The sequence below is a fragment of the Neolamprologus brichardi genome, chromosome 7, assembly GCF_056152115.1.
Source record: "Neolamprologus brichardi isolate AB-2024 chromosome 7, ASM5615211v1, whole genome shotgun sequence".
In the NCBI taxonomy this organism is placed as follows: Eukaryota; Metazoa; Chordata; class Actinopteri; order Cichliformes; family Cichlidae; genus Neolamprologus; species Neolamprologus brichardi.
The window spans coordinates 64332332-64357506 of record NC_142110.1 but is presented as its reverse complement, the minus strand read 5'-3'; the positions used below and the strand labels follow the sequence as shown (position 1 = coordinate 64357506).

General features: G+C 40.5%; 1 protein-coding gene across 2 annotated transcripts in view; it reads left to right on the top strand.

Moving 5' to 3' along the window:
• The first annotated feature begins 9724 nt into the window (after positions 1 to 9724).
• The window catches only part of fanca (FA complementation group A), a 28751-nt gene continuing 13300 nt past the window's right edge, over positions 9725 to 25175 (top strand). For both annotated transcript variants that reach the window (XM_087844120.1, XM_087844119.1), the window contains exons 1-21: positions 9725 to 9929; positions 10041 to 10153; positions 10411 to 10507; positions 11463 to 11623; positions 12111 to 12206; positions 13590 to 13663; positions 13816 to 13925; positions 14402 to 14512; positions 14712 to 14775; positions 15163 to 15275; positions 16700 to 16776; positions 17427 to 17568; positions 17733 to 17866; positions 18004 to 18114; positions 19142 to 19237; positions 19377 to 19436; positions 20680 to 20768; positions 21179 to 21239; positions 21340 to 21389; positions 21521 to 21591; positions 23992 to 24090. In XM_087844120.1, the coding sequence (XP_087700246.1) occupies positions 9869 to 9929; positions 10041 to 10153; positions 10411 to 10507; positions 11463 to 11623; positions 12111 to 12206; positions 13590 to 13663; positions 13816 to 13925; positions 14402 to 14512; positions 14712 to 14775; positions 15163 to 15275; positions 16700 to 16776; positions 17427 to 17568; positions 17733 to 17866; positions 18004 to 18114; positions 19142 to 19237; positions 19377 to 19436; positions 20680 to 20768; positions 21179 to 21239; positions 21340 to 21389; positions 21521 to 21591; positions 23992 to 24090 (1990 nt within the window). In that variant the 5' untranslated portion in view covers positions 9725 to 9868. The remainder of the gene's footprint in view (positions 9930 to 10040; positions 10154 to 10410; positions 10508 to 11462; positions 11624 to 12110; positions 12207 to 13589; positions 13664 to 13815; positions 13926 to 14401; positions 14513 to 14711; positions 14776 to 15162; positions 15276 to 16699; positions 16777 to 17426; positions 17569 to 17732; positions 17867 to 18003; positions 18115 to 19141; positions 19238 to 19376; positions 19437 to 20679; positions 20769 to 21178; positions 21240 to 21339; positions 21390 to 21520; positions 21592 to 23991; positions 24091 to 25175) is intronic.

Sequence of the window (25175 nt, the reverse complement as noted above, 5' to 3'; positions counted from 1 at the left end):
TTCATTAGGAAACTTTCTGGGAGTGATTTGTGGTGGAAAAACAAAAGCCAGGCCTGCTTCAGATTTCAGAGAGCTCTCAGGAGGGAGGTGCAGCTGTAAAACTGCCAGACCTCTGCTTCAACTTGCAGAGGAGCACGAGGCCAAGAGATCCACGTTTCTTACAGAACAACCAACAAAAGAAGAAGAAGAGAAACATGGGATGTCTGAGTCACGACTGCTTTTTTCTTCCCTCTAATATTAAAACATGTTTTGTTTAGCCAGCAGAGGCCAAATGTGACCCAGATAAGTGTAAATGCAATTATGCGGTCAATGAAAATGAACCTTTGTCACAATATAAGCCTCTTTGACTGTTACGCATTCAGAGAATGGAGGGGGGGGGGGGTTGGCCTTTAACTGATTTGTAAACATTCATAAAATTTTTTTTAAAAGTAATATTTGTTTTGAAAAATATTAAATTAAAAATATATAAGGAAATAATAATTATTAATAGAATTAAATATTAAATGTGTTTTTATTTATTTTTTTATTATTTAATTGATTTATATTTTTACTTTTGTATTGCTTTTGAGTAACAACAATAAAACTTTTACCACTACTACTAGTAAATTTAATTTTATTTCTGTAGAACAATTAGCAAAGATTGCTGCATGTATAGTAGCACAAGGATAATTTCATTTTATTAAAACTAATAAATTAAATCACATTTCAAGAACAGTTTAATTTAATTATTACTGAACTGAATAATAATTCATACCTTATAATTAATTAATATAATTTGTCAGCTCTAAAGGATTGATTATCTTAACTGTAGTTGCATGCACAACTGCATTTTTAGACAAAAAGCAAATACTAAATACGTAATAGAACTGCAAATAAATCTAGTAAAAAGTAAAGTATTGTTTCCTGAAATGTTTTAGTGTAAAAGTATTATAGTACTGGATTACTTCGGTAAAGATAAGATAAGATAATAATAATATAATATAATAATAACTCTTTATTGCCATTGCACAGTCATACATAGTACAATAGTACAATGAAATTGGAAAACTGTCCTACGTCGGCACTACATATAACACAACACGACATGATATGACACATCACAACGCAACACAAACAACAACACAGTATAATAACTTAGTAATAAAAAAAAGAAGAAGAAGTGTATTTGTATTGCACACTGTTATTATTGCACCTTAATTATTACTGCACCTTGTTATAAATATAAATATTATTATTGTTATTGTTGTTTTAAACATTGTTACCTCCCCCCTAAAAAAGTCCAGGGAGGTAGCCAATCAGGTCAGCTATTGGCATTGATCAGGGCTGTTGCCCTGTTGTAAAAGCTGTCCTTGAGTCTGTTTGTCCGGGATCTCAGCAGCCTGAACCTCCTGCCGGACGGCAGCAGCTTAAACACCCGGTGTCCTGGGTGTGTGCAGTCCCGTAGGATGCTGTGTGCCCTCTTGAGACAGCGAGTGCTGTACAGGTCCTTCAGGGAGGGAAGAGGATGTCCAATGATTTTTTGGGCCATATTGATGACCCTCTGGAGTGCCTTTCTGTGTGCTGTGGTGCAGCTGGAGAACCACACACCGATGCAATATGTCAGCACACTTTCAGTTGAGCAGCGGTAGAAGACGGTCAGCAGCTCCTTCTTCAGGCCCATTTTTCTGAGGATTCTCAGAAAGTGGAGACGCTGTTGGGCCTTCTTTAAGACTGCAGAGGTGTTAGAGCTCCATTGGAGGTCTGTGTCTATGTGCACACCCAGAAACTTGAAACTGGAGACCCTTTCCACGCACTCCCCGTTGATGCTGACAGGCTGCAGCTCGGACTTCCTCCTTCTGAAGTCAACTACCAGTTCTTTTGTCTTGGTGGTATTAAGGTCCAGGTTGTTATCTACACACCAATCTGACAGCCTCTGAACTTCAGCTCTGTACTCCGTCTCATCTCCCCCAGAGATGAGCCCCACCACGGTGGTATCATCTGCAAACTTGATGACAGTGTTGTCTGGGTGGGTACTAACACAGTCATGTGTGTACAGAGTGTACAGTAGGGGACTCAGTACACAGCCTTGTGGAGAGCCGGTGTTGAGGCTGAGGGCTGAGGAAAGATGAGGCCCCACTCTAACTCTCTGTACACGGTCTGAGAGGAAGTCTCTGATCCAGCGGTAGGTGGTAGAAGGAAGTCCGATTTCCATCAGTTTAACTATTAGTCTGTCCGGGAGTATCGTGTTGAAAGCAGAGCTAAAGTCAACAAAGAGCAGCCTGGCGTAACGGCCCTGCACTTCCAGGTGAGAGATGGTGGTGTGGAGCGTTGTAGCAATGGCTACAAGTAAAGTACAAGTATGCCAAAAAGTGTTAATTTACTTCTCACTTAGCTTAACATGTGAGCTAAAAAGCAAAACTGGGAAAAAATAAAATGTAAGTACATTAAAATGCAGGTAATCCTGACACGGGAACACACCAGCATCATGTTTTAGTACTAAGATGACAACAAAACCAAGTGGATCAGGTCAACAGATTTATTTACAAATAGAGTGATTTCAGCAGTTTACCAGGTTTGTATATGTAACCCTTTTACTCTGATGCAGGCAGGTAAATATACAAAAGTACTGGAAGTAAGTAAGTGCAGGTTAAAGCAACAAATGTTTTTCCAAGAGCATGAAGTTACCACACACAGGTGAAATAAACTGACAAAAGTGAAAGAAAAACAACACGTTTCTGCTCTGCAGGAGAGTTGGAATGATGTTAGACAGGTGTTTAACGAGGTCACAGGTGCAGCAGGTGACCACACCTCCACAGTATTCAGAGAGAGATAGCATCAAATATGTCTGTCACAATCATCTGTGACAGATGTGGTGTTTTTGTGGCGTGTTGTCACCTTTGTTTCAAATTGATAAGAGTAACTGATTCTCAGAGCTGAGGGGACTGGGCAGCATAAGGTGTTAGGACATTTGATAATTCAATTCAATTCAATTCAATTTTATTTATATAGCGCCAAATCACAACAAAAGTCGCCTCAAGGCGCTTCATAGATACAGAGAAAAACCCAACAATCATATGACCCCCTATGAGCAGCACTTTGGCGACAGTGGGAAGGAAAAACTCCCTTTTAACAGGAAGAAACCTCCGGCAGAACCAGGCTCAGGGAGGGGCGGGGCCATCTGCTGCGACCGGTTGGGGTGAGAGAAGGAAGACAGGATAAAGACATGCTGTGGAAGAGAGACAGAGGTTAATAACAGATATGATTCAATACAGAGAGGTCTGTTAACACATAGTGAGTGAGAAAGGTGACTGGAAAGGAAAAACTCAATGCATCATGGGAATCCCCCGGCAGCCTACATCTATTGCAGCATAACTAAGGGAGGATTCAGGGTCACCTGGTCCAGCCCTAACTATATGCTTTAGCAAAAAGGAAAGTTTGAAGCCTAATCTTAAAAGTAGAGATAGTGTCTGTCTCCCGAATCCAAACTGGAAGCTGGTTCCACAGAAGAGGGGCCTGAAAACTGAAGGCTCTCCCTCCCATTCTACTTTTAAATATAAGGAATTTGAAATATGCTATAGCATGAAGTGAATTTGAAATATGCTATAGCATGAAGTGATCTGAAAACAATGAGTATGATGTTTAACTGGATTCTGTAGCGAATGGGCTGGAGTGATGCATTTCCTGCGCTGAGTGTGGACAGGAAACGGCTGCATCATTCAGGCCTGTACACAATGAATTGCAATAATCTAATGAGGAGCAAATGAGGGTGTGGATACATGTTCAGCTGTATTATTCTGAAGCATTGATCGTACACTGGTAGTATTTCTAATCTGTATAAAGCAGGACTGCACGAGACCTGACATGCTGGTTGAAACTGAGATGGTGATGGGAAATAATGCTCAGATTTCTAGCTAACTCATTTGTGTTGGGTATCTAAAGGGAATCTGGATTTGTGTTTTTCTAAAAAATGCAGCTGGCAATAATTGACGTAGCAATATCAGGACGCTTGTAATGTGCATAAAACAGGTGAAAAGACTGAGCCCGATAGGACCCTACACGAGGTCATGAGGGCAGCTGATGAGGTAAGTGATCACTCTGATAAGTAGGAGCATTAGAGAGCCATTCAGCGTAGGCCAAACTAATCAGTGTGGAAGTAAAAAAGCTACAGTTGGATCTAGTAAAATAAGAACGCTTTAGTAACTCATTAAAAGTTCCTAAAGTGTTTTCTGTTCTGTCTTTTCTAACGTGAGATGGAAACGTATCAAATAAATAGTTCTCTTTCATGATCTCTTATGATTAATAGTTCCATAGTTTACAACAACAATATCTGTTATGGCTGGTAGTAATAACGTAGAACACATAAAAATAACTTAAAGTCTGTGAGAAAATCTGCAGATGGCACCAGAACATTCTCTGTCACATGATGTTAGCTAACATTAACGTCATGTGATCCCTTTCCCTCCTCACACAGGAAGTCCAGATCCAGTCAGTCATTGGACCTTCAGTGACAGCTTCTGTCTGAATCAGAGGTGAGCCACCATCTCTGAATGTGTGTGTGTTACTCATAAGGTAGCACAGCCACACTGAGCAAGATTTAACTTCCTTTAGTGGACTCTGGTAAGCATAATACAGGTTATTTCCTGTTTTTATTATTATGTATAATGTGTTATTCTTGGACTCAGAGTACCAGTACATAAAATAATGCTCATATATCTTAGTGTCTCCTTTTAACCCAGCTTTATTTTGATTGGCTGCCCCTTGCAAACAGAAGATCTGGGCAGCAAATAGAGCTTCTGTGCTCAGAGCTGCATCTCTTTGCCTGAAATGGCAATTTTAGGGATACAGATCATAGGTAGGAAGTTTTAGCTCACAGGGATATTGATACATATGCTGAAACTTTGAGCATGCTTAACATGGGTATCTAATATCGACAGAAAATAATAAAAATCAGAATAGGTTGACTCTAAGGTCAGCTTTAGGTGTGTGGTATATTAAGGTCAGCTTCGGGTCAGGAAAGCTTTAGGTTCATGTTAGGATTTAGTCGTGACTGACAGGCCTAGTGCTGCGTGTGTGTTTGTGCCCTGAGGTATCGGTTGGGGCTGCTCTTAAGGAGGCTGACAGGTGATGACGCTCAGTCTTGCTGCCTTGCTGCTGCTGTTGCAGATAAACCCCTCTCTGAACATCAGCACTACTGTTTATATTCCTATCCTGCACATTAGCGCCACAATGGGAAGAGAGGGCTCTTAAAAATTCATGAGGAACCACTGCATTAAGTTTTCATGAGTTCCTTTCACCGGCTCCCATGGGATGGTTTTCCTGCTGCTTGCTCTGCAGCAATAAAACTGGGAAATCCAGAAAAGACATGAGTGGCTGAGGGGAAAGGAAGTGAGGTAGATCTAAACCGAAGACTAGATGGAGCCTGCTGCTGTACAGTCATTGTTACAGCGCGATTTGGTAAGGTGTGGCACTCAGCAGGCCACTCCTGATGTGAGTGAAAATCATATTTGTTTAACTATTAACCCTGTGGAGTCTCTGCCATTTTAATCTTCCCCTTCCCTCTCGTGCCTTCCCCCCCCTTTTAACTAAATTATGTTCTGTGTATTCAAAAATGTAACTGATGTCATGTTTATAGTTTATGGTATCTGTTTTTAGACCATAGTGTGAAATGAAGTTATAACATGGCCTGCTGTGGGGTACAGGTCAACCTGTCAGTTTTTAAAGTGACACTCGATTACAGGATTGAGACCATAGAGTCATTGGGTAAGTAAATACTGAGGTCACAGATCAAGGGTCATTCCCTGATACACTTCCAAATAATTAGAGCTCTTTTTAAAGGAACAAGAGTTGCCCCCTGCTGGCCATTACAAAAACTTAAGCACTGGCTTCCCATTTTTAGACCTTGGCAGTAAATCAATTTTTTATATACAGCCTATGAGAGAAACCAGGAAACATACACATTGGAGAAGCATGCCACCTTTGACTGATCTGGACAGGGACCGATCAGTCCCTACATCTAGCTGGTGTTGCCCAAAAGCAGGTTGCAGCGTTATTTGGAGCAAGCCATGGTACCATCTCCAGAGTAAATGCCAGGTTCTACATAAAGGGGGATGTCCGACAGGCCTCTCAAGAAGGCAACACCACAAGAAGACAGTTTCTTCGCCCTGTCAGCACTTAGGAACTGTAGGCTTTCTTCTACATATTTACAATCGAGGTTTGCAGAACGATATGGCTGACAGCTCTACACCCAGACAATCCAGAAAGGACTGCAGCCAGTCTCCAGCCTTACAGGGCTACTAGGATCCCACTGAACACTTGTGGGATCAGCTCGAACATGCTCTTTGTGGTAGAGTGACCAACACAACCGCATTGGTTGAAAAAATGGGATGCACCCAACTGCAGTGTGTGAACAAGCAGGTGACCAGCAGGCTGTTCTAGCAGTGTATGGTTCTTCCACATGCCTCTGTGGTCCTTGTCTGTTAAATTAAGAACTTGTTAAATGACCTGTATGTATTGTTTGTTCAGACTTTAATCATCCAAATCAATAAACAACAACAAATAAAGATCAATAGCAGAATAAGGTGTTTGGCACTGGTAGAGAAGATTTGGCAGAGTTTGTCATGGGCGCAACCTGCATACTCAACTCTGCTTCTCAACCCACAAATGCATTTTTCTTATAAATGTGGCACCACTGATGAGGAAATAAACAGGCTTTCCAACGCCATAAGGTCATTACAACAAAGAAATAACTGCTAAGCTTATATTGAACGATATTGCAGTACCTTGGGAAATATTGAACATGTAACTCTCACAGTACACTGACAAAAATGCTGTATGAAAACAAAGATAACGCCTCTCCTTTTACGCTGTGTGCCCTGATTAGTGTAAATACCAGTCTGGTAATAGTATAACTGTACAGCTTCATTAAGCATAAACATGCAAAAAGAGTTTTCTTTACTTAAGTCACCTTTTTATGCTTTTAATAAATGAAAAGCTTTCGGTTTGTTTGTTTGTTTGTTTGTTTTTTACCTCTTTAATTCATCATCCTGAAATAGAATAATTGTTTTATTCTGTTTTAAAGTTCTCTGTGAAGAAGAAGAATGTAACACCTGACAGATCAGAATAGAATAGAATAGAATAGAATGGAATAGCCCTTTATTTTCATTCTACATAAACAATTAAAATGTGTATATGTATACTTTAAATGTGGAGTACTTTTACTCAAGTACAGCCTTTGAACATTTCTTCAAGTACTGAACTTCGCAGCTGAAATCTGGCAAAGAGGAAATGGAGGAAAAGTCAATGCTTTGTGACATGTTGTATTCACTTCACTTCTGCTGCTTTGTGCACGAGTGGATTAAACTCATTCAAAAAAAAAAAAAATTAAAAAAAATACAGAGTTTGTAACCATATCATTAGAAGGTGCAGGTGAAGTGAGATTTACAATGCACAGTCAGAAGTTATTGGAAAATAGCATCATAATAAGATTTTTTCTACCATATTTTCTACCATATATACAGTTCCAACAATGTATGTTCATATTAAACCTGGCTAAAGCTTCAAATAATGAGGTCAGTTTATGTGTAAGTGATAGTATAGCCTCAGATTGGCTGGATTTAGACAGCTTTTTAAAAAACTTGTGGCTCTGTCATGTCAGAGATAGCAGATATCCCACAGAAGAAGCTAGATAACATCTAAATACTCAAGAACGCTCAGTGCTTCCAGTTTCATAGGGGGGCTCCTGAGATCACCCAGAATAAATGATGCCTGAAAATGTAAAGTCTGTGGAAGTTTTTTAAACACAATTTTTATTGAAGACGTAGCGCCGCTTTACAAAACAAACAGTAATAGACAAGAAGGCGGGAGGTGGCCTTATGGAAAGAGAAGCTATAACAGCTTATTTCAGACAGAGAAAAAAGCTCAAGGACTGAACCAAGGACCAGTGAAGGATTATTTTAAACCGCTCTAGTATATGGCAAGCGTTAATAACCTGATAAAAACTTGTTAACATTTATGCAGAAGAACCCATAAAATTTAAAAATAGCATTCATAAAGAGTACAGAATAACAATACATTGTTCTGACTATTACAGAATAATAATACAGATACTATCATGAAATCAATATCCTTAGTATCCTTATTTTCTTATTATATTGTTTTATGTACTTTAATAATGAAGGCTTGTAGAGCAAGGCCACTTTTGACTCACAAACTAAGTGCTCAGCCAGACTAAAAAACAGGAAGTTTTAGTGCACAGGCATATTAATATATAAGAACTTTCCATATAAGCAATGTTTGAAACTGTGTGTGACGTCTGAAGTACAGAAATAACACCATATAAGACACATGTTGAGCTAAAAATGTTAGAGCTCTTGCAACTGGCGTTTGAGCTGTGCAGGGGTCTCTCTCTTCCGGAAGATGATTGAATAAAAAGAAATATAGATGTTTTAACACACTATGAGTCGGTTTTCTCTGTTCTATCATGGGGACAAAAGAATCGGGGTTAATAATACAGAGCGCTATGATAAATTGGAGCCACTCAGGGTGTTGTTGAGCAAGTATCAGAGCGACACAGAACCGACTTGCTTTTTGAATCACGCAGGTTCAAAAATACTTCACTGAACTGGGATCATGGAGTCAGGATCATCTAATGCAGTCAGGTTATTTACTAAAAAGGTTAATGGCACAAAATAAAAGACTCTATAGTGGTGTGATACGCTCTGAATGAAGGCAACGATCACACTGCTCCTCTTTGTCTGACTCCTGCATGGTAAACATCTCGAGGCCAAGAAGCGAGAGCAATGACCTGCGCTCTGTGTCAATTATTTATTGTATTCTTAACCCAACACTAACAGCTCTCCTAAATGGCAAGAAAAGTTCCTTGCTTAGAGTTCTCCGTTGAAAGGTTTGGGCAAATAGTGATAATAGTAAATGGCAGTACTGCTGTGCTGTCTCTGATTGAAAACTTAAATGGAAAAGAAGGTTGCGTGGCTATTTGAATGTTTGTGGTCATGATACATGGTAGCAGGCAGGTTTCAAGGACCTTTAAAAACCCTTTTTGTTTAATTTCCAACAGCTGAAAATATCAGAGGGACAACTCAGGGTGAGCCATATGGAGAGGCAAGGTTTGGATAGTTTGGGAATGTGCAGAGGAGGGACGATGATAAATATTAATTAATATTTTTTGTAATGAAAAAATATACCTCAAACGTTCTTTATGAAATGAGTGACTCTTTTGTACTGACTGTCATTTCTATTTTATTCACAGCCTATAGAACATTTAAACAACAGAAGCAGACCCAAAGTGCTTTAGAGACAAGAACATTATCATTCCAGGTGGTTAAAAGTATTGATAATGGTATTCGTAATACTGGCCCTGTAATTACTTCGTATCAGATCTATACAATAATTTGTAGTATTGCACAGCACCAGTTCTTGGATGTTGTGAACGAGGACATACAGGGGGGTGAAATTAGAGCAGTGGAGACACCTATAGGAAGCAACTGAAAGAAAAAGACACAGTAATATGTACACAGTTCAACCTTTTGGTTTTCATATTATTTATATCTTTAAAAAATAATAATGATAAATAAAATAACGAAACAAAATCATTAAAATAAACGAAAAGACTAAAGAAATAAAGCAAACCTTTATAAACTCACTCCGGCATATTTTCTGTTTGGCCCACAGTTGGAGGGATCTGATTGGCTGCAGTCCGGACCAATGAGAGAGAAGAGCGGCAGGCGCGTGAAAAATGGAGGAAAGCTTGAACCAAAACAGAGATTTTGCCTACTGTAAAAGCTGAAAAATGCGATTTAAGACGATTTATTTCGCCGCTATTACTGAGTGAAGGTTCTGTGAAGGCGTTTTGTGAGCGGACAGTGAGAGTGAAATGTCTCTGAGTGCTACGTGTGAGTCGGTGTCTCAGAAAAGGACTCTGTCGAGCCTCCTCGGTGAGTTTGACAGCTGCACCCACCGTCAACACTGAACACGGAGATAATAGAAAATTTTTGAAACAAGCCTCATGCAGCATTATTTTGTTTTTTTTATTGTTGTCTTCCTAGCTGGTCGTGAGCTGAAGAGGCCTAAGCTGACAGATGCCCAGAGGCTGCTGGAGGCAGCGATCCAGCTGTTGGAGCAGCAGCAGAACATCTGCAGCCTGTTCAGAGAGGTCGGGGTGAGTGAGGGGAGAGAAGCTAAGGGCCTACACTGAGTCATTTCATTAAGATTTTATTCTGTAGACTGAACATGTAACAACGCACAGGTTTGTCAGGAGTTTAAAAGAGAAACGATAACCTTCAACTTGGAAACACAAGCACAGAGTGATTGCAGGAAGTGCATGAAATGCTTTTAGAGATAAAAAAAAAAAAACAAACAGTTTCACTCTGCACTATTTTGCAAATATCACATATATGTTTTTTCAACTTTTTGTAGCAATCTGAGACATGCAACCTGTCCTCTCATCAGGATGGAGAGAAGAATCTAGTGGCGTCCGAAGGTCTCTCATCCACCATCACTGGGTCACTGCTGGGTGAGTGTTGGAGACGAGCAATCTGAAATGCTCTCTGAGCTGTGCGCCGCTTTTGTTAAATGTGTGGAAAGCTGCTGCTTAACACAGAGTAACTGACTAATAAAATTCTACAATTTCACTCTCCAAAACTGAAGCACTAACCTTTTTAGATGGCCTGTACACGACAATAAGCCATAATACCAGTCAGATAATTCATTTAAAAGTTCTCCGGTGAGCACCAACAGCTTAAACATAATCAAGACGTCTTATTCACTGACTCCAGGTATTACAGGTGATCCCAGGTTGTAGTGCTTAATATATTGCCTTGGCAAGCTCAAGGATGCTGGTTTGATTCCAGCTGGAGGCATAAATCCCCTCTGGGGTTGCGTCAGGAACGCGTTCAGTGTAAAAAACTGACAAATCAAACATGCATTTTCCTGCTGGGGTGACCCCTCGTGACACCTTACTAGGTAAAGTGTTTTCATTTCTCTAATACAGCTATTGTCACTTTAATCAGTTATGTTTGTGTCTGCTGAAAGCAAAACATCTGAATTTGTCTTGATTATACTGTACTGTAGTGCACAGCTCTCATCAATGATGGGATTCAATGGCTGAAATAAGCTCATTGCTGCAGTTACCAGTGAATCTGTCTTGAAACATTTGCGCAAACACATGAGGTGATGTGGCGCACCCAACATTTCTTTGTACATGTACAATGACTATAAAGGGCTATTCTATAGCTCTATTTCATGGAAGGGCAAAAATGCCAAAATGCTTTTGCATGAAAGTGATTATTATGAATGGAACCTGTGGTCCTTCAGTTGCGTGCAAAAATATCAGAAATTCAGTTTTGTTGTCTTCTTCAGATGTCTCTTTTTTGTTTTGTGCTTTTATATCCCTTAATGTGACTTGTGGAATTTGAGTGCCACCTAAAACCAGCATAAAGTTAATGTTTTGTGTTGCACTGCGTGGATAGCGAGTGAGCTGAGGCGTCAAGCTGTGCAGCTGGGTGTCCCAGTGGCAGTGCTGTCGGTGAAGACGGTGTTGGAGAGACTGAAGGAGATCACAGAGGAAACCAGCGAAAGGGAGGAAGAGGAGGAGGAGACAAAGAGAGAGATGCTCACTTCCTCTCAGAGAGTGAGTAACTGCCAGAGCATCTGACCATCTAATGCACATGTGTCGAACTCCAGGCCTTTAGGGCCGCTGTCTTGCTTGTTTTCCAACTAACCTGCCCTTGTAGCTTCTTATTGGCAAAACACACCTGATCCAGGTAATCAGCAGCAGGTAGGGCAGGGAAATCTCAAAAACAAGCACGAGGCTGGCCCTCAAGGACTGGTGTTTGACACCCCTGATCTAATGTGATTATGGTGGAAGCATCTGAGGCAGTGGTGGATTCATCTGTTAATAGCTGCCAAACTTTCATATCTACATGCTGATCTGCACGGTTTGCTCAAAAACAAGCAACAAAAAAGACAAATATTGTTGGATATAATGTCTGGAACTTTCTGGCTAAAGAAGCAACAGTCTGTTCCTTCTTGTTTTAAATTTTGAAATTTCTCTTTATCATGCCCATTCCAGCTATCCCTTTTCCCCCGAATTAAGTCTTTTCCTGTCCTCCTTCCAGGTCCAGCTGTGTGTTCTGTTGGAATCCAGCAGAGAATTGCTGTCACAAGGAGCCATCTGCCCCAAACTGCTTTGGCAGGAGTACATGAGAGATCAGGTGTGTGTACACACAGGAGCTTGTATACTGTAAATAAGCAGTTATATCACCCATTGAGAAGATAGGTGTAGCTCTTTGAAACCACATACTCACAATCCCTGGACAGGTTGTGCGATCAAGGGACTCTGCAGCTGACTTGATAAAGTCATATGACTTCTTTTTGAGCGGAGAGTTGCTGCCATCTATGCAGTCAGTCAGTCACACTTTGGACCCCTTAGGACCAACTGGGCATCATTTAAAAACACCACAGCTTACCTGTGTCTGGTAGTTGAACTTGTCCATCCCTTTATAACCACGGTGTACCCATCTTCTGACGGCTGCTTCCAGCAGGACAACACACCATGTCACAAAGCTCAAATGATCTCAAACTGGTTTTTTAAACATGACAATGACCTCACTGTACTCAGATCGCTTCTAGAGTCACCGGATCTCCATTAGAGCACCTTTGGGATGTGTTGGAATGGGAGAATAAAATTAAAATGTTTCCAGCACATTGTTGAATTTGTGGCACAAAGAATTAAAGAAGTTCTGAGAGACAAAGGGGGTCTAACCCGATACGACCAAGGTGAACCTGAAAAAGAGTCGGGTGAGTGTAGTTTGAATGAAGCAACAGTGAGAAAAGAGAAACTTTGACTTTGACACAGAACAACCGTCCACATATGTTTAATTTATTTTGCTTTTCTAGACTTTGCCCAGTGTTGTTGGTGGAATATTAACCAACTTTCTGTTGGACTCAAAAAAAGAATCAATATTTGGATCCATCCCTTTCTGCTTTCTGCGTCCAAGCCACAGTAGTTTATTTAGCTGTATCTCTGCATCAGAAAGATTAAAAAACAAGTTGGAGAGTTACATGAAACTTGGTGGAGAAGCTCTGTCTGTAACCTTCTAGTTGTTGCACACAGCTGCAAAAGCGAGATGATGTAGTTCATGATAACCTTCCTGGTTTCCATTAATATTTCTACACTCAGGACTGAATTATATTTAACCTCCTAAGACCCGAACTCCTCCACGGCATGCAATTTTAATTTCTCTTTGATATTTGAGCTGATTGATGTGATAAATGTAAAAACAACGAATTACCAGATTTTTTTTTACCTTATTTTTGTTTTTATGAAAAATCAGAGCCACATATGAGGATATTCGTTTAAAATTTTGATAGAACAGTAGCAGTATAATGTCCTCGTAAGTGGATATCAGGCCCTTGAAGAGCAAAATTGAGTATTTTGGTCTAAATAACCCAAAATGTGATGTCCACATATCACATTTTGACTCACGCCAGGTCCTAGGAGGTTAATAAAAATTGAAACTGTGTTCTTGTTTTTTGTAAAAATGTCTTTCACTTGGTGAACGCTGCTAAATTAAAGAATTTGGTGGGTTTTTCAGAAGCTACCCAAACTGGAGATGGTCTACTATCTTCACTCTTACAACATCCTCAATCTGAAGTACATTTTAGAGAGGTAAGAAATATCAGTTAATGATTTTCTTTCTGTGCAGTCTCACAGAGAGGAAGATCAAAACAGGGTGTAACTGTATCTGGGCTGTACTGACAGATTAAATACCCCCACTCCTCACACACAGTCATTGTTTTGTTTTTTTTACCTTTGTTTAGTGATGAAGAGGTGAGATCATGGCTGGTGTCCCAGTTGAGGCTTCTGTGTGGATGGAGGCCTCCACAGGAAGAAGAGGAGACCAAACAGCTTCAGCACAAAGTGTTGTCAAGTAGGAGACGCTCATACGTTTGTAGCTGTCACTCTTTCATTGAAAGAAATCGTTCAGCTCTTAATGCTGCTTCAGGTTTTAGAGATTCAGTTATTAGCTTCAGTCTGGAAACTAGTTCCCTTGGTAACAGCCCTGTTGATTCCCTCTTTATTATGCTGATTTAATATTTAATATTAATATATTTTTAGTCATAGTTCAGAATAATCCTTATTTTTCCTTACATGACATTCGTGCAACCCCGCAGTTCATCCACTGTCTGAAACAAAATGTTCTGATTGGCAGCCCCTCATAAACAAAAGGTTTGAGCGGCAGGTGGGTGGGGCTTCTTTGCTCACAGCCAGAGCTATATGCATGATATGAGAGCATTAGGGACATCTTCTCTGTCTCACATTAAATGTAGAGTAAGTTTATTTCAAAGAGAGCGTGTCTGGAAATAATGTAGGTCATTATACTAAAGAAGGTCTTCTGTGTTTCAGGTGTGGTTGGCGTCTTAGTGGGAGCAGGTTTTGAGCTGAGGCGCGATCCGGCGGCTGCAGACAGAAAGCTCTCCCTGCTCTGCTGCTCGATTCTAGACGACATGCTCTTCTGTGAGTCTGCGTGTCCTTGTCCCACTTCGTCTGTCCTGTGTCGATAAAATATTAACTAAAGCACTTTGATTCACACTTCTGCATGCGGAAAACATCTTTTTTGACTTCTTCGATTGTCAATTGTTGTCTTGGTGTAAAGGTAGTACTTTCTTTTCTTTATTTTTAGCCACACTTTTTATTGCTTTCTGTCGTCTTTCAGGGGTTCTCGATATTGTGGACGAGAGTCTGACGCCGGAGTCTGCTGGAGCAGGAGCTGAGCTTTGGTTCTGGGTTTTTAAAAATTTATTTCTTATTTACCTTTCATGCAATCAGACAGCACTGTTGGGATTGAGGTCTCTGTCTGAGAAAGGAGACCTGCGTTTATATATATGTCACTGCAAGATCAGAGAAGAAAACTAAATTTCCTAAAAAACACAGGAATCAAAGGCAGGAGAGCAGGCAAAGGGATTTATACTTACCTACAAATAGTCACACTAACATAACCTCCAGGTTTCGGCTCATTTTTTTATTTGCAGGAGAAATCGTGATCTTCTGGATGTCAAATGCTGAGCTTGATTTATATAAACTTTATTGAAACCACGGTGCTTGACACCAGTTTTAGTCTTGGTGTTACACGCAGTGTGTAATTTCTCGCTCCGTGTCTTCTGCAGGATTCAGATTTTTGATGCCTCACTGTGTGGAGTTTCAGTGTCAGCTGATTGCCTTCAGCGTTTCTTCAAACACTCCCTCACGCAGACTCTCACCTACAAGCCCCGACTGAAAGGTAAAGACTTGTCACGGGCCCTTTCAAACAGACTGAGGCTGTAGTTTTTTTAAATGTTGAAAATTAGCTGGAACCTATCCACCTTTATTCATCTGTCAAGACCTTTAAGAGGGAACTGAGAGTTCAGTTTCAGAAAGATTTTCTTGATCTACACAGTAAAAAAATCGTTGCTGAGATTTGATCACAATGTAAAAATCTGTGTTTTTGTCTGTTTATGCCTTTTGTGCAGGTGACGTTTAAACTGTCATCAATAGTACTAAGGAAAGTGATTACTTTACTTTAATTGGTTAATTAATACCCATTTAGCTATCAGTTTATATTATTTAGCTATAAATGATCAATGACTATTTAAAGGTCACACCACCCTGAGCGCGCCCGATCTCGTCTGATTTTGGAAGCTAAGCAGGATCAAGCCTGGTTACCTGGAGCAGGTCATCTACTCACTGGAAGGTTGATGGTTCAATCCCAGCTGCTTCAGACATGACAGATCTGCAAACATCTATAAAACATCTGTCTTTGCAAGAATTATTTAACTCTCCATGTGGTATAAATATTGCACAATAAGTTTAATTCAATTCAATTCAATTCAATTTTATTTATATAGCGCCAAATCACAACAAAAGTCGCCTCAAGGCGCTTTATAGATACAGAGAAAAACCCAACAATCATATGACCCCCTATGAACAGCACTTTGGCGACAGTGGGAAGGAAAAACTCCCTTTTAACAGGAAGAAACCTCCGGAAGAACCAGGCTCAGGGAGGGACGGCCATCTGCTGCAACCGGTTGGAGTGAGAGAAGGAAGACAGGATAAAAGACATGCTGTGGAAGAGAGACAGAGGTTAATAACAGATATGATTCAATGCAGAGAGGTCTGTTAATACATAGTGAGTGAGAAAGGTGACTGGAAAGGAAAAACTCAATGCATCATGGGAATCCCCCGGCAGCCTACATCTATTGCAGCATAACTAAGGGAGGATTCAGGGTCACCTGGTCCAGCCCTAACTATATGCTTTAGCAAAAAGGAAAGTTTTAAGCCTAATCTTAAAAGCAGAGATAGTGTCTGTCTCCCGAATCCAAACTGGAAGCTGGTTCCACAGAAGAGGGGCCTGAAGACTGAAGGCTCTGCCTCCCATTCTACTTTTAAATACTCTAGGAACAACAAGTAGGCCTGCAGAGTGAGAGCAAAGTGCTCTAATAGGGTGATATGGTACTACAAGGTCATTAAGATAAGATGGGGCCTGATTATTTAAGACCTTGTATGTGAGTTTAATAAAAACTCTTTTAGGAAACATCACAAAAAGCATCAAATTAAGGTCTAAGCAACTCAAATCACTTGTAGGTCCAGCGATATTTGATGTGGTATAAATAAATCTTTAAAAGTCATTTTTATGCTGCAGAAATGACATAACTGATGTGTTCTCAGTGTCAGATGCAATCACCCTGCAGAATGAGTGGACCTTTGCAAAAGCCAGCCGCCTGCTGACTTCTCTCTTCCGTCAGGTAAATGTGTAACTGTAACTGGGTTTGTCAGTTTGTCGCATGTAATTAAGATTAAGAAGAAGAAAACATCTTCTGTATTGTATCTGTTTTCTTTCTGTGTCTGAATTGAAGCTAAATGTGAATTTCTTATTATTAATTTCTTAACTAAAAATAGGTGGAAATACTTTTGAACTTTTTGTCAACTTTATGTGAGACTATTCCCGAGGCTGGGGGAACAACCGAGAACGATCAGCCACATTTGGTTTTTAAGTGAGGAGGGGAAGTAAAGAAACTACTGATTTGATTGTTAGAAGTCAGGTTTTAGCTCCTTTCCTTCTCCCTTTAAGCACACTTTCTTCAGATCGATCTCCTCATCACAAGTTAAAGCAAAGCTTTGCACTGCAATATGATCAATTGTAAAGGTGCAGCAGGACGCTGGTTTCACTATGACTTTTAGGTATTAAGTTGCTTTTAACTTTGAGATCTTCATTTGTATGATATTGTCTCTTTCACATTTTGCCAGCTCACAAGCGCTTATCTACCAACATCAGTGGTTTCCTCTTCAGGATTAACGCTTTCACTAAAAAGCTAAAAAAGACCCACAGTTTACAAATCAGTGGTTGGCAGGGACAGTTGAGTAACTGCTCTGTGCTGTTTTGTTCCTCTAACAGCTGGCTGTGGTCTTCAGCGTGGAGCAGCTGCTGCGTCACCTGCAGCAGGTTTTGGAAACCCATGAAGTCAACTGGAAACATGTCCTGTGCTTCCTCTCTACCCTGCTGGTGTACTACCACTGTGCCCAGCCCAGCCTCAAAGGTAGGCGTGCTGATGGTCTATCAGCACAGGCAGGTTGAAGTCTTATGTGTGAAAGGAAAAAGAAAAAACTAATTTAAAGAAAAATCATGTTTCTGTAGCAGTAAACTAGTATTTCAGAGACAGAGGAGCACAGTGATATCTGTCCTGTTCTGTGTCTCCGATAGAGCTGCTGTCCAGACTGCTGAACTCTGCATTCGAAGGCTATGACCTTGAGAACCTCATAACCGCCTTCTTATTGGCTCGACAGGGTGGACTGGAAGGACCCGGCATCTTCCCCTCGTACAGCGACTGGTTCAAGGTTTCGCCTTTTAACATCCATTAATAGTTTCTAGTTTATTAATAGTTTTGGGAATTACATTTTCTGCCATAGACTGAAACACTGAGAGCTTTATACCTTTTATTTTAATATTTTTAATGCTTTTTCTACCTTTCCAGATGTCGTTCGGTGGTGGCAGTAGCTATCATGCGAGCAGTAAGAAGTCGCTGGTGTTCCTGCTGAAGTTCCTCTCCGACCTCGTGCCTTTTGAACCTCCACAGTACCTCAAGGTGACATCCACACGTCTCTGAGTTTACACTTAGTAGGAATGCACAGGGTATTAATATGCTTATATTCCCTTATTTGTTTTGCTAGTGCAGACTGCTTTGATTTGCAGCACTAATGTTGCTGGTTTTGTTACTGTGAGTGCATCTTGTCAGTCTTTTCAACTCACTTGACTTGTCTGAATCCTGAGCGCTGTAGCTGCAGTGTTTGTTAAATCTGAAGCTACTTCAGTCGCTGTTGCACTGAAATCTTAATGCTTATCGGAGTGCATTAATGCAGCAATATTTTGCTTGTGGAAAATAAGATTATTCATCATTTGTTTACACACGGCAAATGTATTAATTCTTAGATTTAAGACTTCATTTCTACTCAAGGTTAAGCAGAAGCAGGTCCGACCACATATTTTGAGGAATTATTGAAGTTGAAACATTAAATTCAATGGACACGGTGATATGAAAACTTCATGTACAGAAGATAAAAGCTTTTATTTGCTATTTGTAGAAAGATTAAAAAACAATATGTCAAAACATTTATTAGAATATTTCTGACTATGTTTTCAACTTTAACCAAATACTTTCACTGAACATTGAACATCATTATTTTTACATGGAAAGAATAACCACTTAAATATCTTAAATATTAAAAAAGTTTTACTTATTTAAACCTCTCGACAAAGCATTTCCATTTCCACGTGAAAGTCCCCTCTGGTTCTGGGGATGCTAATCGCTCCAGGAGGTTTTCTGTGTTGCCTGCTCGTTGCTGTCAACAGCCGCTATCCTGAGCTCTCATGCTGCTTGCTTGTTTTGCTTGTTAATGATCATTTTCAGCTGCTATTTTCTACTTTTTGTAACATATCTGCTATGAAAAATAGATCGCCCATGAATACTTTTATATATTCATAACTACATGTCTGCTGGGAACAAATGCTAGCAGAATTATGGCATTTCCTGGAGAGTGTACACTATAAGAAAACGCTAGAAACTGAGAGGAATAGCTCAGCTCTGACAGCTCACTGTCATTTTCCCCTGCTAGGTTCACATCCTCCACCCTCCATATGTGCCTGTGAAACACCGCAGCCTCCTAATGGAGTACGTCTCACTGGCTAAGACCAGACTGGCTGACCTCAAGGTAAGAAGAAAAAGGAAAGAAGAAGGTCGTTATCACCGTGTTAATACAATAAAAACAACACTGTGAGTGGATTGTGGTTAATAGTGTAGCACACATGAATTAAATATCATGGTGTGTGTGTGTGTGTGTGTGTGTGCAGGAGTCAGTGGAGGACATGGGTTTATATGAGGATGTTTCGGCTGCAGGTACATCGGTGCAGGTAACAGTGACACGCAGTGGATATTCTATTATAATTTTAATTTTTGATACATATTCTATTCCATGCTGTGCCCTCCTTCTGTTTTCTATGCTCTGTTATTCTATTCTGTAACCCGCAAACTGGCATCAGAACCCAAACTATCTTCTACGTCTTAAGTAACAAGCAACACAAAACTTTGTGTGGACACTAGGGCTGCCACAAATGATTATTTTGATAGTCGACTAGTCACCGATTATTTTTGAGATTAGTCGACTAATCAGATCCATTGGACGTAAAACGTACAGCTTATTGCACCAGCAGCATCTGCTCTTATATACCTATCATTAGCTTACAGCTTTAAGTGTTTAAGGTATGTGCTAATTAAAAATAAAGACAAGTTGATGGTTTATTAAATTTTAATGAAATTTGCAGATTGTTTCGGTGAAGTTTAATAAACTCCTTGCTATCTAAAATATAACAGGACACCGGAGTATATTCTCGAGCATCTCACACTTCTGATAATCAGTTGTCTGCTTGATGTTTATTCAGCTGTGTAAAAACTATAACTTTAATCTCAGCCAAACAGATTTACTCAGGAACAAATAAAATACTGAAAAAAGCCAAACAATAACATTTTTAAGTTATCTAAGTCACTTATATATGTTTGACCTGAGTAGCGAAAGACGGCAGTGGGTTTGAAAATGTTTTGCCGGAGTCCGGTGTTCTCACGGCTCTAGTGAGCCTTGACCCCGGTTAGCTATCAAGCTAGTGGGTAACAGACGTCTCCGAAAATGTCAGAGCGCTTTTGAAAATTTGTGGTGTCTTGATAAACTGAGCAGATATTTGAGGTTTACACAGCTACATTCTCGCCTGAAAATATGTTAAACGTTTATTTTGTGACCCAGAAAGAATAATAAGAGTAATATTAAAACTAACTAGCTGCCGCCATTGTTGGAAACTGAGCTGGGCTGCGCTATGAATTCTGGGACACAGCTTCTTCTTCTTCTTCGGGGTTTAACGGCAGCTGGCATCCTTGTACATGCAGTGCTGCCATCTTCTGTTTCAGTCCGTTATTACACTCTTAAATCCTACTACTTATTCCTGCGGCTTTTGTGATCTTACAAAGCTTCAAACGACGCATCGACTATTAAATCAGTCGTCGATGATTTTGATAGTCGACTAATCGTGGCAGCCCTAGTGGACACAGGATTGCTGAGTCCTGGGTTGACATAAGACTAATAGTCCAATGTTTGTGTGTCTGCAGCCTCAGTGTCAGGCTGCCCAGGATGTGGACAAAGCTGTGTCTCTGTTTGAGAGCACAGGCAGAATCTCTGCCACAGTCATGGAGGCCAGGTAAACTCCAGCACATTTATACCAGACACAGGGCTGAGGAGCCAGGGCCCCCAACCCTCGGCTTAAGAGAGCTTTAAGATGTTTTCTTTAAAAGAATTTAGCAGCTACAGAAAGGTGTTATTCGAAAGCAGGACAACCACGAAGAGACTTTAATGGTCCGAAAGTGAGACAAGACATTAAAGGGATAGAAAATACAAAAGTATGAGAACAGACTTCACAGAATGATCTGGATTACTTTGTGATGTTTTCTTGAGAAGATCTGAATGGTATAACTCAATTTTACATGTATTTTTAATACACATGAAGCAACCAACCAGTCAGCCTGTCAGTGCCCAGGAGGCCCTTTTCTCATAATCTGTTTTAGATATAAAATACATGTTATTTGAAGGTCCTCTCTGGTCTTCTCACAGTATTTTCCGGAGGCCGTATTTCCTGACTCGGTTCCTTCCCGCACTGCTCGCTCCGAGAGTGGTAAGCGCTTCCTGTTATCCCTCCCGATATTCTTCTGTGCATTCTCACGTGTGAGGTTGTGTTTGTTGTATGACATGCAGGAACTGTCATTTATTTGCAGCTTCCTGTGAAAGTCGATGCTCGAATGAGTTTCATCGAAGCGCTGAAAAAGTGAGTTTCTATCAGAGAGATGAAAATGTCATCAGAGTTTCTTCTTTAATTAAGTTTCTAGTTGTTTTAAGTGATAACATTGATCATCATCACCACAATATGATTATTTGTTACTTTTTGTGTGTGTTTAGAGCTGATAAGATCCCTGCTGCACAGTATTCATCCTACATGGAGTCCTGCCAGAAGCAGAGACAACAGAATAGTGGGTATTCTTTTAAAGGACCGTTGACATTATTATTATTTATTTTAAAGATCAACATTATTTGTTTGATTATTAGCACAGTGCAGTGAAAAAGTATTCAAGGCCTCCTGGTTTCTTCTGTTTTGTGTGCATCTCAAAATTGAAAGTTAAAACAAACCCTGATTAAACACAACAAAGTTCAGATTGTGAGGTCATGGTGGTCTTGAGTGCTCAGATCATACAGAGGGAGATGCTGCAACAGTTTGAAAGATGAGAGGTCAAACAGGAGAATTGCTTTCCTTTTACGCACTCAAGACTTCAGATTGTGTTGATTATTTTGGGTCTAAAATGTTTGTCGTGTTATTAAATCACCAGTATAAGAAAGTGATCTCCCCCATTGACCTAAATGGTTAATAATGCCACCTTTTCTTAACATTGCTGTGGTAGAAGTTCAACCCAGTGATCTTTGAAATACTCGCACGTTGGAGGTCCTGCCTCAGCATCTCACTGGGATGCATGTCTGAGCTCTTTGAAAGTCTAAAATGTTTCCTTTAAAGTCATTCAGACATGGATTTATCCTTGTTCTGGCACTAGATTTCCAACTTTATTTGACAATCCGATAACTTGATGTTCTCCTTTTGGGATTTCTGTCAGAAGCCAGAATCCAAGTTTCTCCGACAGGTCACCTTGTCCCTGAAGCAGCAAAGCACCTCTGTAAGATAAAATAGTGCCTAATAGATATAATTTGGAATTCTTTATTTGGTTTACCAGACAGAGAGACATTCAACAGATGTACTTTCAATTCAATTTTATTTATATAGCGCCAAATCACAACAAAAGTCGCCTCAAGGCGCTTCATAGATACAGAGAAAAACCCAACAATCATATGACCCCCTATGAGCAAGCACTTTGGCGACAGTGGGAAGGAAAAACTCCCTTTTAACAGGAAGAAACCTCCGGCAGAACCAGGCTCAGGGAGGGGCGGGGCCATCTGCTGCGACCGGTTGGGGTGAGAGAAGGAAGACAGGATAAAGACATGCTGTGGAAGAGAGACAGAGGTTAATAACAGATATGATTCAATGCAGAGAGGTCTGTTAATACATAGTGAGTGAGAAAGGTGACTGGAAAGGAAAAACTCAATGCATCATGGGAATCCCCCGGCAGCCTACATCTATTGCAGCATAACTAAGGGAGGATTCAGGGTCACCTGGTCCAGCCCTAACTATATGCTTTAGCAAAAAGGAAAGTTTGAAGCCTAATCTTAAAAGTAGAGATAGTGTCTGTCTCCCGAATCCAAACTGGAAGCTGGTTCCACAGAAGAGGGGCCTGAAAACTGAAGGCTCTGCCTCCCATTCTACTTTTAAATACTCTAGGAACAACAAGTAGGCCTGCAGAGCGGGAGCGAAGTGCTCTAATAGGGTGATATGGTACTACAAGGTCATTAAGATAAGATGGGGCCTGATTATTTAAGACCTTGTATGTGAGGAGCAGGATTTTGAATTCAATTCTTACTTCTTAGTAGAAAGTAAGAGAGCACAGAATGACTGGTAATGTCTTTCACGGGAAGTGATCAGTGATTAGAGTTTATAAGTGGAGATATATCAGCAACAACTACAGGTAAATTGGATTAATGCAGTGCATTCTGCCTGCTATAGCTCTACTTGCTATTGATGTGCTGGCTCAGACAGAACGGCAGGGTTGCTGATCTGCACGTCCAAACCAGAGACAGACGCTGGAGACTTTCTTCATTTCCCAATTTAATATATATTTAATATATATATATATATATAGATATGGTGACTTGTCTTTTATTTGACTACAATATAATAAATAAATCAATAACATCAATGAAAACATACTTTCATGACAGCAAGTGGAGTCTCCCTCTGCTGGGCATTCGGAGAATGCACGTTTTAAACGCTGCTTCATCAGCTTTCGTCTTCAGACTCTGAAGGGTTTGGGTGTGCATGTACACCTCTGTGTTGAGTCGATTTTATCCCTGCAGCCTCCTGAAGGAAGCAAAGCACTCATGATCTGAGAAGTGCTGCATCAGAGAGGCGTGTCATCACTGCACTGCACTCATCAGACTGACTCACTGATGACTCAGTGTGATGAGTTTATGTGGGGAAAGTCAGATTAGATGTAAGATGAGGTTTCACTCTGTGATGAGTGAAAACCGGTGCGATAAATTCTGTCGCCTTTTGACAGATTTGTGTTTTTCAGTCTACGCGTGGGTATAATTTTGCAGAGACTCTGTTAGTTGAGCTGCTGTGCTTGAGACTGATTGATGATTGTATTTAATTGTCACCACACTCTCAGCCCTGAGAGCCCTGTACATATACAGCTGACCTGTGCAGCCTCAGCTTTCATATAATACAACAATCTCATAGTCAGAAACTGATCCTCATCTCCTGTTTTCAGTGAATGCCACGTGTTCAGACGGCAATGATGAGCCCCTGGAGGTCCTGAAGATTCAGCTGCAGGAGTTTGCAGAACTTGTCGTTGATGGAAATGATGGAGGTGGGAAGGTGTTCATGCGCTCACTCACACGTTTTATATTCTGTCAAGGAAAACCCTTCATCAGTCTATAATAGAGATTCACACAGAGACCAGAATCGGTTAAGAATCTCTATTTATTTATATATACTTTTCATTTGTGGCATTTAAACTTAAGCAACATGCGTACAAACCTCACTTTCAGGTCTGTACTTTCATTTGGTTAGTAATATTGTCAAGTGTTCTCTGTCTGTGAGGTGCCCACACTTGAAAAAGACCAGACTTTGAATTTCACTCAAATTTATTTTGACCAGCTAGTTTGATAGCTGATAGGTAGATGGATAGGTAGGTAGGTGAAAAACCTTTCAACACAAAAAATAAAGAACATTTCATTAATCATTCAGATAAATTAAGTGCATTATACAGAATACAAATGAAATAACAAAAATATATACACGTCAGTAAAGCCATTTAACATAGCTAAAGCTAAATACTTTTGTCTAGACTATCATTTAACCCAGTTTGTTAGTTACGGAGCCCCGCAGGGGACATGGGAGAAAAAAAATTTAAGACGGACTTTTGCGAGATCTCGCAAAACTAACTCGGGATCTCGTAAAACAAACTCGGGATCTCGCAAAACAAACTCGGGATCTCGCAAAACAAACTCGGGATCTCGCAAAACAAACTCGGGATCTCGCAAAAGTTTTGCGAGATCTCGCAAAACAAACTCGGGATCTTGCAAAACTTTTGCGAGATCTCGCAAACGTTTTAACCGCATTCTTCGGACGCTGGCTCGAAGCCGACCGGGAGGTCGAGGCACGATGTGCCGGGAAAGCGGTGTTCCTCCCGGCTGTAGTAGGTCTCGACCTCCCGTTAGCTTCGAGCTAATGGGAAGAATGCGGCTAAAACTTTTGCGAGATCTCGCAAAAGTTTTGCGAGATCCCGAGTTTGTTTTGCGAGATCCCGAGTTAGTTTTGCGAGATCTCGCAAAAGTTTTGCGAGATCCCGGCCCTTTCTCAATTCTCAAGTACACGAGTACGTACTCGCGTTCTCGGCGGGTACGTACTCGCCGAGAACGCACGGGAGTACGGACTCGCCGAGAATGCGAG